This window comes from Protopterus annectens, chromosome 7.part1 (assembly GCF_019279795.1).
Source record: "Protopterus annectens isolate FY-2018-M chromosome 7.part1, PAN1.0, whole genome shotgun sequence".
NCBI classification, from domain to species: Eukaryota; Metazoa; Chordata; order Ceratodontiformes; family Protopteridae; genus Protopterus; species Protopterus annectens.
Window position 1 is genome coordinate 208,236,842 of NC_056740.1, and position 20,216 is coordinate 208,257,057.

General features: G+C 39.4%; 1 protein-coding gene across 1 annotated transcript in view; it reads left to right on the forward strand.

Annotated features, from left to right (window-relative positions):
* The first annotated feature begins 307 nt into the window (after positions 1-307).
* LOC122807566 (TM2 domain-containing protein 3-like) overlaps positions 308-20,216 on the forward strand; it is a 588,231-nt gene continuing 568,322 nt past the window's right edge. The window contains exon 1 of the mRNA XM_044078479.1: positions 308-461. Within this exon, the coding sequence (XP_043934414.1) occupies positions 383-461 (79 nt within the window). The 5' untranslated portion in view covers positions 308-382. The remainder of the gene's footprint in view (positions 462-20,216) is intronic.

Sequence of the window (20,216 nt, forward strand, 5' to 3'; positions counted from 1 at the left end):
TTTTATGCAACTATTACATAAAATATAGGAAATATGTTTGTCCTAAAAACTCAGGACATTTGCCATTTTTTCAGTTTCTTTGCAGGACACAACTGCCCAAAGAGGGACTGTCCCTCACAAAGTGGAACAGGTAATAACCCTATTTGCTGCTTAGAAACAGTTAAAAATAAACTGACGTCATAGCTACATTACTTTATATAGAATGAAAACAGAATAATAAACACACCACAACTGAAAACGTAACTGATTTCAATGTTTAAATACTTTCAAGTTGTAGCAGCCTCCTTACTCCAGCGGGACTTCTTTTAAAACTCAGAAATTATCTGACGTCGGCAGACTTAAGGGCACGTGACAGGATATCGGAAGTATAACAACAGACAAGATGGGTCTTGTGTATATGTTAAAACGTTATGTGAGAACTGTATTGCTTGTGTCTTATTTGTGCGTTTTGTCTGGCTTTGGTGAGTTTTGATCTGATCTGTGATGGTTCATAGTTTCAGGGGTAGATTGTGATAATGTATATTTGGATCGTTTAATTGTGCAGTTTATATGTTTTGGTTAAACTGTCTTAGTTTTCTAAGCATTAAAAATTGTAGGGATTCAGCACTAACTAAAACCATGTAAATCTTAATGATTGGCTGTCCTTAGAGACAGTTGTTATAATAGCTAGTTAAAATGGAGAATCGTCATAGATATTGAGTGGAATAGATACTGTTAGGTATAGTCATTAACATTATACTTGAGATAGTGTCGTTTTAAATGTCCTTCGCTACTGATGTTTATAACCGGTCAATGAGAACTATGCATAATGGAAATGCACGCTTGCCGTAATGTGTATTTCAGTTTAACTTTTATGATACCACGTTGCATTTGTTAAATACAGGCTACTATCCCCCCAGCAGCCTGTATTTGTTAAATACAGGCTGCTGGGGGGATAGTAGTTTGTCTTAAGAGTTGTGGAATGAAATCTAAGCTAACATCTACCCTTTCAGTAAATTGAAGCCGTGAGCGATATCATGCTCCTCCTAAAGTATAAATCGTGACTTAGTCGTGCTTTCCTGTTATGATTCAATGTTCATTTCTCTTTGGGTTACACCTGATCTTGAGCCTGCTAATTAAAACAATAGTTAGCACTGCTGTAATGAGTGGGAAAGTATGCACTGTCCTAGAGTATGTGGTGAGTTGAGATGTATCCTGAGATCGAGGGATATCAGGAGTCAACTCTAGTTTTGCGATCTTTGCAAACCCAATTGTTTATGTGATCTAAACCTCCCTCTCAAAACTTAATTTGGGGTCTGACAAAAGTTCATGTTCTCGAAGTTCCACATTAAAAGGGTTTGCTATGCATTCAGTTGTAGGAATTTTCTAACTTGTATCAGTGGTAAATAAAAATGAAACATATTAATTCATTAAAAGATCCTTTTTAAAAGTAAAAATCAACATATTTTAACCATCCTCTGACCTTTAGGGTTGAAACTGTTAGTAAGCCGTTAGTATGTGTTGGACGTTTTGCCCATTTTTTTCACATTGAGGGCCACTGTTCCTCATCTTAGAGATGGAAGGTTTTGGTTCATAGATATTCCAAGGGCACTGAGTGTTGTGAATATTTATACAATGACTGTTCATACCTATTCAGAAATGAACAGGCTGATTTGACAACTCAACCAGTGTGCTCATTGTAAATCTAGTGTATGCCAGTAGGAAAAAAGGGAGAGTAATGAAACTACCAATAAGTACAATTCCAGAATAGCAAATGATATAATTACTCAAAAGTCCAGTGTTCTTTGCTATCTCCTGAAACTGTTACTGCCACTGAATATGTTAAAAGTAAAACACTTATTTATTGCTGAGCAGAGAAATGACACTGAATGCATGATATGCCCTTCAGATGTGGAACAGTGAAGAACATGGACTTTTTAAGACTCAAAATGAAGTAATACGAGAAGAATGAGTGACAATAATGGGTTTTCTACCCATTATTTTTAGCTTTGCCTCTGTTTCGTGAGCAAATTGGAAAGTTGTGGCCGTGTTGATATGCAATTGCCATAACAGTGAGAGCTACGCAAAAGCACTGGTACGGTCCAGTGTTCTCCATTATCGCCCAAAAAAGTCTGGTGTCTGAAGTACCATTGAGTGGCCAGACTTTTTTTATTGGCATATGTTGAGGGACTGAGCAAAATATGAGAGATGTCAGGTATGTTTGTAAAATGAAACAATCAGAAATCCATTTGCATTTCGATGTATTGCTGCACTACTTCTTCTTTCGGCTTTTTCCCGGTTAGGGGTCGCCACAGCAGATAATCTGTCCGCTCATGATTGGCAGTGGAGTTTTACGGTGTCGAGTTGCCAGCCCGGCACCCAACCTTCCACAGAAGGCACGCACACACTCACACCTAGGGCCAATTTAGAGTGTCCAATCCACCTACTGCATGTCTTTGGGAGGAAACCCACGCGACCACAGGGAGGACATGCAGACTCCACACAGAAGGCACCCCAGCCGAGAATCGAACTGGAGACCCTCTTGCTGTGAGGCATTGCTGCACTGTACCTCAGAAAACTAGGCATTTAAAAAAAAAATATATACCAAAAAAAAAAAAACAGCAAAGTAGATACTGTCTCCTCTCTTGCTTCTCCTGCACTGTATTGATGTACTTTGAAAGCTTGGGAATGTAATACGCATGCAATGTACATCAGTAAACAAGATAAAATGTGGAGGCACACTACTGCGTCATTATACAAAGACATTATTTAAGAAAGATAAGAAATTTCTTAAATAATGTGATTGTATAGTAGCAATAATCTACTCCTGGGTATGGGTATATCAGGATTTACCCACAGTTGATTTTATTTCATCACTCAGGCTTCGCCCTGGTGATCAAACCACACCAACTCTGGGTAAATCCTGATACGTCCACACTCAGTCATGGATTATTGCTTATTATACAATGACCCCCCCCCCAATTAATATTCCTAAATGTGCACGCTGATTGGCCAGCGTGCCCATTGTAAATCCCGCAATATACCAATGGAAAAAAGGTCCGATCGCCTGGACTTTTTTCCGTTGTTATAAAGTCCTCAAAATATATTTTTTAAAACAAATTAAAAAGAAAAGAAAAAAAAGGAGACTTTCTTTTCTTTTGTTGCTTCTGTTTCTAAACATTGATGTACTGGTTATGCATGGGACACAAGTGCCATATGCATGCTCAGTACATCAAAACAGGGAAGCAGTATACCACAACCAGCGGAAGAACAGTAATGAGCCGTTATACAAAGGCATTGTTTAAGAAACTTTTTTTCTTAAGTAATGTCATTGTATAATAGCAATGACCGACTCCATGGTTGTGGTATAGTGAAATTTACCCATGGTTGGCTTTATTTAATCACTGTGGCTTCACCCTCGTGATTAAACCACACCAACTGTGGGTAAATCTTCAATATACCACACCACGTCCTCTGTTTTTGCTTTAATTACACCTTGCAACTACCCTCACTGCACCTCCTTTCGTTGGGGGGGGGGGGGGTCATACCAGTCCATCGCAGATTAAATGTATTATTATCCATGCATTTGTGTTGTTACCTAGAATTCTGTTAATAGACTACAGCAACACATTGTGCTATTCTAACAAAGTGAATAAAAAGGCACATCTGACGTCCGTTTAAGAAATGTTTGTTTGCTAAGGTTAGGAATGTAGCTTCTTGATCATTAAATTCTCTTGTTTTGGTTATTTCCCGGTGTTTTATTTTCATTTTATTTGTTTCTGGTACTAGTGTTTTTGAATATTGTAGGAACTGCCAAAATTTGTGCAGTTGTAATTCTGTGCTAATATCAAAGGTGCAAAATAGGTGCATTTTTAAGAAAAGTCAATAGTTTAATTTTGAACTGAATTTAAGCAGACCAGAATGATGCAACTAAAACTGAAAGGGAGGCCGTAAAGTAGTAGGGCATGTGTTGGCTGAAGCACCATAGCGTTCTAGATTGAAAGTTATAGTGGTGTCTTGATGAGTGCACTTTGCGAACTTATAAGAAAGTGCTTCTAATTGTCATGTGATGTAGTGATGAATGCCAGACATGGCTTTGCTCGTCTGTAAACTCTATACATATTCTAGGAATTATGCTTTTCTTGGTTATGTCACAAGAGTGATTTTAAGTAATGCTTATCTATTCAAGAAGCACTGTCATATAAATTTATACCATTCATTTCTGTTGTAGTTAGTATGATTAATAGAATATATATGGATATAGAAATTTATGGTTGTAACAAACACTTTTGACTCATTTTGAAAATCCCTTGGTTTAGAAAGCTATGCACGTCTTCTATTTGCATTTTTGGAGTGCATGACTAAGCTTATAAGGGTCTTAGTGGTCGTTAACATAGTAACAGCCTATGTACGTATTATTTTCAGGAATCATTTTCAAAAGTGGATACCGAATGAAAAATGGTGTAGTTTAAAACATTACTATATGCAGCCAACTAATGCAAAAATGCACTTTTTAATACACAGTACAATTTTGTACTGAAAGTTCAATATCCATTTTTAAAGTATAGATTAGATTGAAATGTTGCAGCACCGTACTTTGTTCTCTGTATTTATCCGAGAGTGTAAGAGTAAATTACCATACTTTGACTGTCTGAAAAAATTCTAGAAATCTGTACACTTATTGGTTCATAGGAGGTTACTTTGTTAATGCCCCAAGGACTTTTACAAGCCTAGCCTTGTAAAAATCAGAGTACCCTTATTGAACATAGTTAAATGGTCATTGTTAGTAGACCAAATGATCAACACCACCTGCTCCTGTCTGAGGGGGACATGGGTGCTGCACCTGTGCCGAATTTACGGTCACCCATCCAGTTATCAAGGTTGTGCTTAAATAGGGTCACTAAGGAGTTTTGCTTCACATGGAGTGGGAGCTTATTCCAGAGTGGTGGCAATCTCTGGTAGATATAGCCGTCTCTCCAGGATGTTCTGTTAATGTCCTAGGCTAAGTTGAGATGTCTGGAGCAAGTTACTCTTGTCTCATTTGATTTGCAGATGTGTAACATTTCCATTAGGGTAGGATCAGAGATTGCTCTGTAGGCCAGGCACAAGGTTGCCTCTCAGCAGCCTGTATGCTACAAAGTACAGTGACAGGGCTTTTAGTCTTTCCATGTAGATCATGTTTAGGAGGCCCTGGATTCTTCTGGTTAGAAACCTCTGGTCTCTCCAGTTGCTGCAGGTGTCTGGTGAGGTGCATACTTCTTTTTTTGCGTTAAGTATTGGTCCGTGTCTTTGGCACCAATTATTTGTCTGCATCAGTTCCTTCTGTAATATGTTAACATCATTGGGGTACTCTGTGATTGAGTCCAGTTTACAGTCCTCTGCAAACTTGGTAAGTCACAGGCTATTAGCCTTCGTCTGGGCTTCCAGAGAAAGATTCCAAACAGTAGAGGGCCCAGCACTGATCTTTGTTATACTCCACTGGTAACTGGTCTAGTGATGGAGCTGGACTCCCCAACTTTGACTGTGCATTTGTCAGTGAGTCAGTTGGCTACCTCTCTAGTGATGTATGGGTTAATCCCCAGCTGCAAGAGATTCTCTGATACCCAAGTGGGGGATTGTGTCAAAGGCCTTGGCTAAATCAAGATAAGAGGTATGTACTACTTTTCCCTTATCCAGGGTTTTGGTGACATTCTTAAAGAAAGAAGTCCACCAGCTTCAGTAAGCAAGGAATGCCCTCAGTGACACCAAACTGGGTTGAGTTAAGGGTTTGAAGGTCGCCTGTGTCCTTGTGGCAAGGTCCATGATGATTCTTTCCATGGGCTTGCAGATAAGGCTGGTTAGGTTTATGGGTCAGTAGTTCCCAGGGTCAGTTAATGGACCCCCTTTGTGCAAGTGGATTACTGTTCTGCACTCTGCCAGAACAAAGCCAGTGCTCCAACTATGGTTAAAGAGAGTGGCGAGTGATTTCGCTACGTCTTGTTTTTATTGTTTAGTAAGCAGCCTGGGTATCATAGAGAATCTCTTGCAGCATGTTGCAGAACTGATTCTCAGTATTGCAGTCTTCTGTTTGCTGGCTCATGAATGTCTTTTATTACATGTCTGTACTGAAGTGCAGCCAAAATAGCAAATAACATTGTCCAGGTTAGTAACCTCTTGTCAGGAGAGACCCAAGGTGATATTTATACAGACTAGGAGAAATGCCTCCACTTTTTTTTTTTTTTTTTTTTTGTGTGTGTGATAACTGCAGTGGGATTACTTGCATCCACCTGAGTTACCATCTACTTGGGCAGATGGGGGCTTGGTATAACATCTCCTCCAAAGGTTGCCACACTCAGAACAGTAGTACCCCCTTATGCAGGACTTCACTGCACTGCAACATCAGTAACAGAAAATTTAATACAGTCACCTGGAAGGGAATGGGAACCAGCAGCCTCCTTCTCTTCCCAGTATGTGAGATGTGTGCTACTTGTTGATTCACTGGCACTGAAATTCTTTGTTCGTTATGTTTTTTACACTTTTTTTTTATTGAATTATCATTTAAGACATAGGCAAACATATATAATTATATAAAAGAAAGCAAAACATGTTAAAATGTTCACAGCGCCAAACATTATACATCGCATATGTATTATTTTATACAATTCTCAGTCCAGCATTGCATAAATATCAGTTCCTGCCTTGGCTGAAGCCTCACTCTTCCTCAAACACTATTCGTCATGTGTTGTTCCCACGGTTTCATTTTTTTCTATGCAGTTTACTGCTATCCTTTTCTTAAGATCCCACTTCAGTTCTTTTGTTTGTTTAAATAATTCACCACTTTAAATACAGTTGGTTTAGTTTTTTATTTCAATTTTCTAGTTAGCAGCCAACATACTTAAATTGAACAAGGCCTTGCTATGTCTAGGCAATTCGGATCCTGTATCCATCTATCCTCCACCCTTTTTTCCCATTTTGCACATGGGGTTTTGGTTTCAACAGTGACTATCATCTCGAGCCAAGGTTTACACCGCCGAATGGGTAGCCCTGCCGCAGTAGTTCATCCGTACCACTCGCTGACACTCACACTCGCACCTGCGGCCAATTTAGTTTCCAGTCCACCTATTGCATGTCTTTTGAATGTGGGAGGAAACCGGAGCACCCAGAAGAAACTCACATGACCACACGGAGGACATGCTGACTCTGCACAGAAGGCACCCCACCTGAGAATAGTTACACCAGTTTGCTCACCCAGTAGTGCTGACACTCACACTCGCACCTGCGGCCAATTTAGTGTCCCGTCCACCTATTGCATGTCTTTTGAATGTGGGAGGAAACTGGAGCACCCAGAAGAAACTCACATGACCACACGGGAGGACATGCTGACTCTGCACAGAAGGCACCCCACCTGAGAATAGTTACACCCATTTGCTCACCCAGTAGTTTTAACAGAATATTTTGTAGGGAATTTTTAAAGTCTGTCAACTGATTACACTTCCAAAACATATGTTCCCAGTTAGCTCTTTCTTCCCCATCTCGCCTCCAACATTTGCAATCTACCTGAGGTGAAATTCTTTGGAGTCTGCTTGTGGGTATAAAAATACATATCCAAACACTTCCAAGCAACAATTTTAAATGCTGTAGACTTTTGCATATTTGGGAGCCATATATATGTGTGTGTGTGTCCTTCCCATTGCTTCCTTGTGAATTGCTTATCCAGTCTTTCCCAATTTTTTTCCCAACCTCCTCTGATTCCTGTAGTTATTGTGCATTATTTTATATTTTAAATGCCAAACTAATGATCTCTTTTAACAGCAGCTTTTGTTCTAGATTCAACCAAAAAACTCTCCTCAGAGCAGGTCTTTCACTTAGGATTCCCCTATCCCTTTCTGTTTGCCTATACTCTGATATCAATTCCTGATAGGGAAGATGCAGCCCAAGTGTCGTGTTGGCCTCTTCCTAGTCCAGTGATGGTGAACCTTTTGAGCTCAGCGTGTCTATGCCTATCTTGATTCTGTTGGTGTGTTACCCCCCCCCCCACCAACAAAATAAATGAAGATGTAAAGAATAAGTCCAATCATGTGTGCTGCTATGTATTATAAAAGTCAGAGAAAAATTAGTGACTTAAAATAGAGAAAACAAAATGGGCACTGATAATTGGGCTTAAAATAGTGCACCAAACTTTTAATAGCAATTTTGAATTTAACTAAAAAAAATATGGAACATATTGCATTTGATTTTGATTAACATCAATTAATAACTTTTTTGTTGCTGAGCCTTAATAGATAAGTACAGAGTCATGTATTTCTTTTCATTCAGTTTCTTTGGTGTCTTGGGTGTTAGTGAACACTGGTGTGTCACCCAAAACAGTTTAGTGTCACCTTTGACATGTGCCATAGATTCGCCATCACTGCCCTTGTCTGTTACCTTTCTCTCGAGTTATTTGCTCCCAGTACCTTTGGTTCATTTTCCAGTTTTTCCAGTAAATTCCAGCCCCCTCTTGCCTATTTCCTGTACCCTAACTGTAGTCATCCCTATCAGCAGAATCTTCTTTTAGCTTGGTTCTTAGAATTCTACTACTTTATAAATATGTTTTGTATGGCTGTTATTTTAAGGATCTGCAAGCAGAATCCCTTTCCACTTTGAATTATAGTTTTCTGCTGGGTTATGTATTTGAGTCTTTAATGTGTAGCTCTAAAATAAAATTTAAAGTCAGGTAATCCTAAACTATCTCCTCCTATTGGAAGGATCATCTTATCCCACTTGACCCTTGCCCTCTTACCTTCCTATGTTCAAGTATCTCTTAGTGCAGTGATTTGCTTTTCTGTCTCTGTACCCCCCCCCCCCCCAAAACCGGGTACTTTTTGGCAGTCCCTGTAAGTTGGGTTTACTTGGCTGTAATCTTGGCAAGTACCAATACAGCTGTCAAAGCAGTTTTCTTTTTTTATTAACTAGTTAGCCTTGTGTCTCACTGAGTGCTAGGTGAAGTCTTGCAGATGACCTTCAGTTTTTGGTTAGTAGATAAAATAATTCGAGTATCTGTTACCCGAGACGGTATACCATGCAAACTTGTCTTTCTTTCTTTGTAGTTCTGTTAGATTCCATGCATGGTTTGTAAAATGTAGTATTGTATTTCTTTGTCATAAGTATGACCATGTTGAATGCAACTGCAAGGTCTGACAAACAGCAGCAATGTCTTCAGGTTGCTTTTCCTGCACTGTGATGATAAATTATGATTCCAGGGTCTCTAAGTATATTATAATTGTTCTACTTGTCTGAGGCAAGAAAATAAAAATGTTAGCCCATTTAGTACAGTGTTGGATTTGAATTTCCTTATGCAGTGTTTGAGATCCAGTTATAAGAATAGACTCTGACTAAAGTCTAGCGAGGGGAGGATCAGGTGTCTACATGTCTCGTTTCTTCCATTGAGGAAGGTCCTGGAGAAGGCCAAATCTACTACATGCAGCAGACATGCACAGTCTCTAATAATGGTGGTGAGTGTGAGTACTGCTATGCTTGAGCATTGTACAAGAGCACTAGAGTGCGACTCTGGTAGCCTTTGAAAAAGACATTGCTACTTTAGGGGAGGAGGCCCAGTTTAACCATCCTTTTTCTTAGCCTTGCCCATAATCTGGTGGTTCTGATCATTAACTTGTTGTAGGGTTTTAGTGAGTGACCCTTGTATAAATTAAGAGAGCTGTAAGAGTAAGATGTGTTTAAAAGGGGAGAGCGAATGATCAGGGTGAAAGCTGTTGTGCAATATTTTTATTATTTGCACCTATGTATACCATGTATACAGAGTAAGTATTGTTTCATAATAAATTTCACTGGCTATCATATAAAATACCACCACTGTTTGCAGTTTAGGAGCATTACTTGCCCAGTATTCCAGTGGCAGCAACTATAACGTAGCTAATCATATACATCAGTAAGTAGACACAATTAAACTTTTTTTGTCACCTTTTATGAGCACTTAATAGTGCTCCCCTCCCAATTTGAGCAAGGTGGTACATGACCCTGATTTAAACTTGTGTGTAATCGTGCAATTATCTAGGCTAACCTTCAAGTAAGATGAGTAATGTTTTGCTTGACCTCTAGTGAGAAGTTGTTCCATAGGTTTTGATTATGCTGAGTAGGGATCCTATCCCTCCAGTATGTCTTGGTTTATTTGCTGTTTCTAGATTTAGGTCGGTAGTAAAAGTGTATGTAGTACCACTGGTTTTGCAAAGAAATAGGAAGCCAAGTGAGTTTTTCATGGCTAGAAGAGTGAAACACTTTGTTTGGGTGGGAGGTTGGCATAATAGTTAAGGTTTTTACCTTACAAGCATAAAGTGCAGGGTTTGATTCTCACATGGGGTAATTGGCTAGGCTGAAAATGGCCCACAAGGGCAGTTAGCCTAGTTCTAATCTATGAACCTATGAACTAGTCACTTTGGTGCAGCCTGTATAGTACGTGCAAGAAAAATGTGCTATTCTATCAGGATAGTTGAAAGATTTAACGTCCGTAATTTTCTTGGTTAAAACTCCCTGGGACCTTTTTCATTTGAGCGATATGCATAACAAAAAGGGCACTGTATTCAAAGATTAGTCTGATAAGTCATTTTATCCCCTTTTCTTCCTTTGTTTGGAAATTTATTTTTTTAAACACTTTTTCTTGAATTATTACTTGTGACAAACTTATTTGTATTAAAGTAATCAAACCATATTAAAAAGTTTACATTTATAAACATCATACATTTTTCTGCATGTACTGTTCTCACAAATTTCAATTTTTAATTTACTCCTACCCTTTTCCAAGGATTTCACTCACTGTTTTTGTATAGTTGGTTTCCATTTTCTGTTGATTGCTTTTGTAGGCAATTCAGATTCTGTATCTCATCTCAAAAAAAAAAAAAATTTCTTGGTTACACCCATTTGCTCACCCAGTATTTTTGACAAGAGTAATCTGTAGAGAACGTTTAGTCTGCTAACTCGTAATACTTCCAAAACGCATGTTCCCAGTTATCTCTTTCTTCCCCATCACACCTCCAGCATTTGCAGTCTGTCTGAGTCTGCTTGTGGGTATAAAAATAATTATGCAAATCGCTGAAGCAAAAATACTAAATCTTCTAGTCTTTGTTGAATATTTTGGAGCCATATATATGTTTTTCCCACTATTTTTCTTTGTCAGTTGCATATCTAATATTTTCCCAATCTTTTCAGGCCTCTTCTGATTGTTTCCTATAGTCATAATTATATTATATATATACCCTAATAATTATCCCTTTTTAACAGCAGCTTTTTAGTAGCCACCAAAACTAAATTTAACAAGGCCTTACTATGTCTAGGTAATTCAGATCCTGTATCCCAGCTCAAAAAAAAAAAAAAAGTTCTACTTACACTCATTTACTCGCCCTGTATTCCTGACAACATACTCTGTAGGGAATTTTTAAAATGTGCCAACTCCTTACATCCGGAGAGCACATGCTCCCATGTACCTCTTTCTTCTGCTTTACACCTCCCAACATTTGCTATCTACTTGAGGAGAAATTCTTTGTAGATTGCTTGGATTATAAAAGTATCTTTGAAAACACTTTCTGGGTAAAATTCCTAAATATTTTAGATTTTGTTGCATATTTGGGAGCTACACACATGTCCTCCCATTATTTCTTTGGGGAAATGAGATTAGATATGCAATTGGCAATCTTTTCTGACCTCTTCTGATTGACTGACTGTTATGGTTATCATTGCAATATTGTATATGCCCTGCTAATAACAGCAACCTTTGTTCTAGATTCAATTTAAATAACAACCAGTGCAGGCCTTTCATTTAGGATTTCCCTATTGCATTACTCCTTTGCCTTCCCTATTAAGGACTGATAGACTGCAGGCTACCGATTGTCCATTAATCTAACTGGCTTCTTGACGTCTTCCCATTCTGTTACCTTTCCCTTTCTCTAATTTTGTTCCAAATAGCTTGGTTCTGTTGCCAGCTTCCACCAGTACATTCTACCCCCCCTCTTGCCTGTTTTGTGCAACCTTAATTGCAGTCATCCTTGTTGACAGAATCTCCTTTTCCCATTCCTGTGTTGGCTTAGTTATTAGTATAGTTTCTGCTACTTTATGAATATAATATTTTATATGTTTTCCTTTCAGGATCTGTGTCCAAAAATTCCACTTTCTTTGTTTCTTGAATTACCCCCTCACCTCATCATCATCATCATCGTCCCTTACCACTTTGAATTGCAGCTTTCTGTTTGTGTTGTGTATAACAGCCCCTTAACTGTGTAGCTCTAAAATATCACTTCAAATCAGGTAATCCTAAACCTCCTATTGGGAGGATCAACTTATCCCACTTAACTCCCGCCCTCTTCCTCTCCGAAATAAAATCCTTCAGATATTTATTAATTACTATCTACAGCTTCTCTGGTTGATAAAAATATACCGGACTTAAACGGAGTGAAATATTTAACTGCTTGCATCTTATCCATAGACAAGAGCTTCCAGTGTCTCATTTCTTGTATTCTCTTTTGTTTAGTCTCTTCCACCACTTCGAAGTTAACTTGGTGAGATAGATTCATTCCTGACAATGGTGGAAACGTGATGTTGTAAGAGAGAGAGTTGTCCAAATAAGTACCCAGGTCTCTTATGAGTGTATCTGTCTGAGGATCGCAACCTAGTTCTCTTGTGGCTGTTCTATGATCACCACTCATAACCTTTGAGGAGGGGCAACTTATTTTTTTGGCAAATGCTCCTGTGCTGCACTTTTTCTTGCATTTAACTTGAGACTGTTTGTTTTTAGTACACCAGATATGTGCATATTCCTGATGATGTTGGAGCAGTTTAGCATCTGTGGATGAGCAGATAACTGTGTCCAGCTTACACCAACAAACCTGGTCAAACACGCTTTTTTTGGGATATTAGCATGGATGTCTGCCAAGTAAGTACCAAACTGAAGAGGGTCCAGCATTGATCTCTGTGGTATTCTGTTAGTTACCATTTTATGCTCGTAGCAGGTACCAGCAACTTGGGTTCTGTTGGATAGCCTATTTGCAAACCAGAAGACAATGCAAGTAATTTTAAGTTTGTCAGTTTTTTATAATACCTGCATATGGGATAGTGTCAGAAGTGTTGGTAAGATTAAGCATCATGCAGCATGCACAGAGTAACTACTGTCCACAACCTCTGTAAACGAATTTCAAAGATGTTTAGTAAGGTCAAGAGGCATGACCTGGCTTTGCATATAAGGCTGATGAACTCTGTACCTGTGTCTGTGTAGAAGCCACCCTTGTGTAGGGAGATGGTCGCTTCTCTCTGAGCATTCGGCACACTTTCTTTGGCTACGCTAAGGTTGAACAGTTTGAGTGGCATGGGTAGTGCATACCAGGCACTGATGAGGGTGCAGCTTGGTTTGTCATCTAGTCCTATAAAGTATTTATTTATTTTAATCATTGAAAGGGATTCCAAAAATTATTCCAAGGTGATTTCAGGGGAAGCTAATTTTTTTACAAGGATATTGAGAGCAACCGAGAGGGAAGGTAGGGCAAAGTTAGGACTAAATATATCTGCTGATGGTTCTAGGACTATTGAGCGAAAGTTCAATAGTCAGAATCCACAATCCCTGAACACACTTTAACGAAAGTGCTTTCATTAAAGTGTGTGTAGTGCGATCTCAGCAACAGGCATACTTACGCGAAAGTGCCTTTTGGTAAAAAGCACTTTTGCGCAAGTATGCCCGGCCAAATCTGTTTCGGTTATGTAGCCGTTCGATCTGTACGGATCCCCTGCTGATATATTGTCTATACCCTCAGACTATGTGATATCATTATGGATCAGCACATTGTTGTCCATTCTTTAGTTATGGACAGAAAATTGAAGAATAAAGACTTGCAGTTTCTTTTTTGTATTTGTAGTGATCTGAAGTTCATAACACTGTGTTTTACACTTTCTAGTAGTGTTAGTGGGTTCCTTGTTATGTTTCCATGTCTTCTTGAGGTAAGATGATGTGGATGTCTTAGAACTTTTCATTATTTCCTTTTTTTATACAGTTTATTAAGATGCGAGTTCCACCAGAGGGTTTTTCTTGAATCCACCATTATATTTAAGGTAGATGGGTACAGTTCTTTTTTAATTTCTCCCAAGACTTTTGGGTTTCTAGTCCCATGACAGGGAATGGACCCTATTCCTAAGTCAAACCGTGATTAAAGTTCATTAAATTTAGTATTGTTTGTCTTGGCTAAATGTACTCTTCGCAGTGCCCGCATTGTACCCAGAATTGACTCCTCCTGCAATTCATAGTGTTATGTAAATTCTTTATGTAACCCATTGCTCATATTACTATTGGAACTGTCTGGATATCTTTCCACATTGTCCTTGTTTTGCCTACATAGCCTGATATTTTATGACTTTGTGTTTCTCTGTACATAACACACTTTGATCAATGGTACTTATGGACTCCTATATCTAGTTTTCTCGCATCTCTTTTTTGAGCTGTTCGTAAAACATCATTTTTATAATGCTTTGTGGCTCATGTTTCCAATGCTTCTGGGCTACTTCAGAATTATGTTTGCACAATCCCCAATGCAGCAGTCTTGTCACATTATTATGCCTTTCAGTGTACATGCCATCTGCCATTATTGTATCACACCCAGCAACAAGATGTGCGACTGTTTAACACCGTGACCTTCACCTGGTAACACTATGGCACCAATAAAGGGTATCCCAAGAAATAATGCTTTGTCTTTTGGTTTAAATTCACCTCTCTTTAGTCATTCCTTTTGTTAAATCCTTATTGACCTGAGGTTGTTCCATTAAGTTTTCTGTACTGCAACTATATGTACTGCAACTATATATGTTTTTTCCACATTGTCTGCCTTCTTATCTGATCCTTCACCTTATAGTTTTTGTTTTTTGGCACATTCAGTTGCTGCCTGATTTTTATCTACTTCTTGTTTGATTTCCATCCCCATTTGACGCCGATTTGCTTCTGCTAAATTAAGCAGGGAAGTCATCTTAATTTGTTCGCTTTAGGTTTCAGAATTTTCACTGTGTTTGGATCTGTTGACCTTAACAGATCCAATGTATGCAGTGCTATGATTGTAGATCTGTATATATAATCAGTTTCGAGGAGTTCCATACCTCTTTCAGAAAGAGGAGTATATAGTCTTGGTATCTTGCACTGATTTTTATATGTAATTTGGTAAATGTGAAGCATTTTTCTTGTTTGCCTCTCCAACTGATCTCGGTACTTTTTGGGGACAGTCATTCACCCCAAATCTGTTGAGTTAAAACAAGAAGAGCAAGTTGGTTTATAGCTTGGACATTTTGTTCCTAGATGTCAGAGCTGTTTTCAGTATATTAGTCTTCTAAAATATTTCTCACCAAGTTTTATTCGCATTTAATCATGTTTTATTGTAGATCCTTAATCAGTTCTCAGAAATTTATACACTCCCTTTTGCTAAAATTCTTTTATATCACATTCCTGTCTTTTCTTGGTGCTGCAGCTTTCCTGCTTTGTTAGTTTTGCACATTTATCAAGACCAAATTACATTCCTGTATCATCTGGGAAAGGTTTGCTCGCAGTTGTGCTTTCATTTCCTCATCTGATGAACTACAGTTTTAAATTATCCAGAAAGTGACTTTGTTGTTTTGGATACAGTTATCTCTCTGCAGCCATTTAGATGCTGGCAAAAATTGGAGGTGAATGCAGCAGTCCTGTCAGTTTGGCCCATTTGCAGAGGATAGTTGGGAATTTTGCATAGGCCTTCAAGTTTAAATAGGTTTGTCCAAGAGAAGTCCCTAAACATGGTCTCATTTGGCAGTGGGGTTGTACCACTAGGTTTGGCTGAGAGGGTAACTGATTTGTAGTCAGATTTATTTTATTTTATTTTTTTATTTATCATTTGTTGACCGGGAAAGTCCGACTAGGTTCCACAGAGCCTGTTTTCAGCGGAGGCCCGGGGAGAAATGCTCCAGATGCATGTCTTTGGAATGTGGGAGGAAACCGGAGTACCCGGAGGAAACCCACGCGAACACAGGGAGAACATGCAAACTCCACACAGAAGGCACCCCAGCCGAGAATCGAACCGGAGAACCTCTTGCTGTGAGGTGACAATGTTAACCACTGCACCACTGTGCCGCCCATTTAACCAGATGAGGAGATGATGAGGTCCAGGTCAAGTATTTTAGTAGGTAGTTTTACTGTTTTACTTCAATACATTGGTTTTGAAATCTAGGAAACACTGTGCATATCAATTTTAGAGATGTAAATATGCCAGTCAATACTTGGGTAATTGAAGTCCAATAGAAAGAAAGTATTTGGTTTGATATTTAAACTCTTTATGGTACTAAGGTGATTTATATGACCTTTGGGGGCATTATCTGCAGCTAGCACTGAAGTAGAAGTTGAATTTGTTAAGGGTGATTTGAATCTCCAGGAGCTACAGGTTAGGGTCACGGGTAATTTTAACGTGAAGTGATGGTGTTTCTGATATACGTACACTCCCCTACGGTTACTCAACGGCCTGAAGGCGTGAGAGCTGCTAAACCTTAGCATAGATGGAGGGAGTGCTATCTTTGCATTGAAACCATGTCTTGGTAATTACACAGATATGAATATGTTGATCTTGCAAGCGAGTTTCAAGTTCTTGCATCTTTCTGTTTAGACCTCGAGCACGGAGTAGTGCTGACACAATGTCTGAGTTTGTTGCATAGGAATGTCCAGTACGAGGACTTTGCTAACCCCATAGTGACCTTTTTAGGTAACTGCTTTAGCCAGTATACAGATACCCAAGAGTGAGAGGTGTGAGACATCCTTGGCGAAAAGGGAAATCTTGCCTACCATCTCATCCCAAGTCCGTACATACTGAATCCCTTCAGAATGACACCAACTGCTTTGCCAAGTGTCTTGCCGTGGTATCTAGGCATCCTTCTATGTAAAGGCAAGATACTACTCAAAGAGCAGTACCTTTCCTGCTTCTAACACAAACCTAGCAAGTTCCATCATGTCTGCATTTCCCTTTGGTGGGGCATGTCATGTTTTTCACTCACACAGGCCACCACTATGTCATACTTGTATGTATATTTGTCATTTTTAGTGGACTGTAGGACCCTTGTGACATCATGTAACCTGGCACTGGACAAGCAGATCTGTCTGTTTCTTCTGGTCCAATCTAGTGATTTCTGTAGACACCCTTTGGCTAAAACATTTGTCTGTGTGGGATCAGACTTAGTAGGCCTTATGGTTTTAATTTATAGGTTTGTAGGTTCATAGGTATTTAACCACACTATTGATTTGTGAGGATCTTTAGAAGCCCGGCCACATATTCCCATGACATTTTTATCCTTTATATTTTAAGCAAGCAATAATCAACAAGATGTGAGTTGTTTAAATAATCAATCATCTGGGGTGTTCCGAGGCCCGCCGCCACAGGCACTGCATATTGGATATCACTTGTAGCTACTTTGCATTTTCACATAAGTAGAACTGTATGGGATATACACGCCTGACTAAATTTTCTACTTTATAACTCTTTTCTCTGTGATTTAAGACTATATTCATTCAGAGCTATAGAATTCCACATTTAGAAAAATAATGGATTATGCAAGTAAAGCAGTTTGCAATGTGGTGGTGGTGGTGACGTGATCAGGCAGTGTTTTGTGCATGTGCCAGTATGCTCTAAAAGTGATATTGCTGATATAGAATGGTTTAGTATACTGTTACTTTAGACTGGTACTATGAAGTGAGTTCATATTGAGCACTCAACCCGTTTGTGTTTTATGCTGACAGACGTTAAATTGTTAAGAAACCTTCCATAAAGTAAGATCTGAAAAGGCTTCACTGCGTCACTTTGTCATGTAATTTGTAGTTCCATACAGCATGAATCTGTAATGCAGACAGGATGTGCAACTCAACCTAACCTGTACCATCACAACCAATTCTGCAAGTGTTAATCCCCAACAAGGGCAGCAAACTACATCCTCTTCCCTTCTTTCTCTCTCTCATTAACTCTCTAGTATATTTTGTACTTAAGAAGTTGTACTGCCACATGTACAGTCTATGATGAAAGAGGAAAGGAGAACCTGTCCAAGAAGAAATGAGATGCATTAAAGAATATGACCTCAAGAAAACCTTCAGGCTAAGATGGTCAAAGCATATGTGATCATAATTTGGGTGTGTTACTGGAGAAATGGCTGCTGAAGGCATTTGTCTCCGTATGGAGAGAGGGAGAGGGAGGTGCATCTCAGACATTTGAAGAGTAAGCATTCAAATGCCAGTGTAGAACAAAGGGGAAGGTCACAGCTGTGGGCAGTAAGGAAGCATTAAACCCCTGTCATACTGCAAAAAGTGTTGGAGAAGGTGATTGATAAATGAATGTGCAGACTAGAATGTGCAGACTAGTAGAAAGCAGGATGGGGAATGAACAGTTCTATTTTATATCAGGATGCAGTACAATCAGGCTGTTTGCAGTGAGCAGATAGTGGAGGAGGACTGGAAATGTGGAAAGTCCTTAACTGAGCATTCATACACATGGAAAAAACAGTTCTAATGACAGTTGGCATGGGCAAATCTGTGATGGTTTGAAGTCCAAACAACATTGATAAATGAAGTTCAGGCAATGTAGAAGGAACCAGCGACACAGAAATGGGTGTGCATCAGGCTTCAGCTTTGAGATCATCCCTATTCATATTGGTGATGGTCTTCAGTAGCAGATGGATTTGAAGGGTGAGTTCAGTAGAGCTACTGTATGTAGGTGATCTAACAGTAGAGGTAGACGGGACTGGAAGGCACATAGGATGAAGCAGAGTACATTTGAACAGGATGAAGCAGAGTACATTTGGACAGTGGTTATAGCAGTAATGGCAGAAATCAGAAACAGAAGGGAGTATATCATCTGTGAAGTGTAGTTGTGGAGAGGGGAAATTTGAATGTGGCAGTTAAAGCTAGAATTGGAGGGACTGTAGCAAAGTGGGTTAAGGAGTCTGGCAGTCTTCTGTTGCACACTACCCCTAAGAAGCTGAAAAGTAAGGCGTGCAAAACATTAGTATGACCAGTTCTTCTGTGTGGCACTGGAACGTGGACATTGAAGGCGTGTCAACCACTGAAGCTTGAGGTGAGAAGGTCACTGAGAACAGATTATAGTGGGCCAGACAAGTGCAGGAAATCATTCTGTTTGGTAAAGCAGATTTGGAAGAGAAGGGGAAAAAGGCAAAAGAAAACAAGGACATCAAACCATGTGTATGGATTGTGGGAGGGAAGATGTGTAACAAGTGTGCATGATTGTCTAAGAAGGTTGGAGAGTGGCTGCACAATTATGAGAGATGCGGTAACGATGCACCCAACTCAAATTGGGGGGAGGTTAGAGGTTAATGATTATGAAATAGCCAAGAGATCCTTTTCAGACACAGTCAAGGCTGTTGGTTTCATAAAATGTAAACATGAAATTTCAAATAATGCGCACTGAAAAAATGTGACCTTGCTATGATCTGTTGAGTGAAGTGCCATCCACCATAATAGCAAGGCTAATTTTGCCTGTAGGCCGTGCACTGGCTTCCTTGATCAAACTTAACATCTGTAAATTAGAGGAAACTGCAAGGCTAATTTAATTTTGAGAAGACATCAAGGAATGTACTTGGTGTGTTTTGTGCCAGACTGACCACTATATTCCCATTGTTTCATCAGCTTGTTTCTATTGGAGTGCGTTTTCCATTTGGCTTATCCTTCTTAAAATTTTGTTTCATTGATCTTGGCTGATGAATTACTTGGCACCGGCAGGTTTGGATAGCCACAACATAGGTTTGCTCAGCACAGACAACCTGATCAAACTGGTCGTGTTTATCTGAGGGAGAGTGGGTGTGCTCATTTGACCTCCACTAAACCTGCCTCTACATCAAAACAGCAAAGGAGTTTGGAGGTATCTTCACTTCCAGGTAGGGGGCTAACACTACAAAGTCAGGACTAATTTACAATAACCACAGTTCTCTGGGTATTTACCTACTGCATGTCTGTTGTACCAGTCAGCCAAAGGCTGTAGGGAGCAAAAGTATTCCCTTATAGAGATGGCTGTCTCTTAGCTACTCCCTCCATGCTAGTGTGGATGTTATGTGATCCTATCTCGCCTACATTCTGACTGATGGGTTCGGAGCCGATCCCTCGGCTCCGACTCGGCACGCTTATGCCAAAGAGCGAAGTCTCTTATTGGCTGAGCTTATTATATCCCAGGATGCACCACTACCAGTCCCCCAGATCTCGTTTGCCGCTAACCTGCGAAGACGTGGTCTCG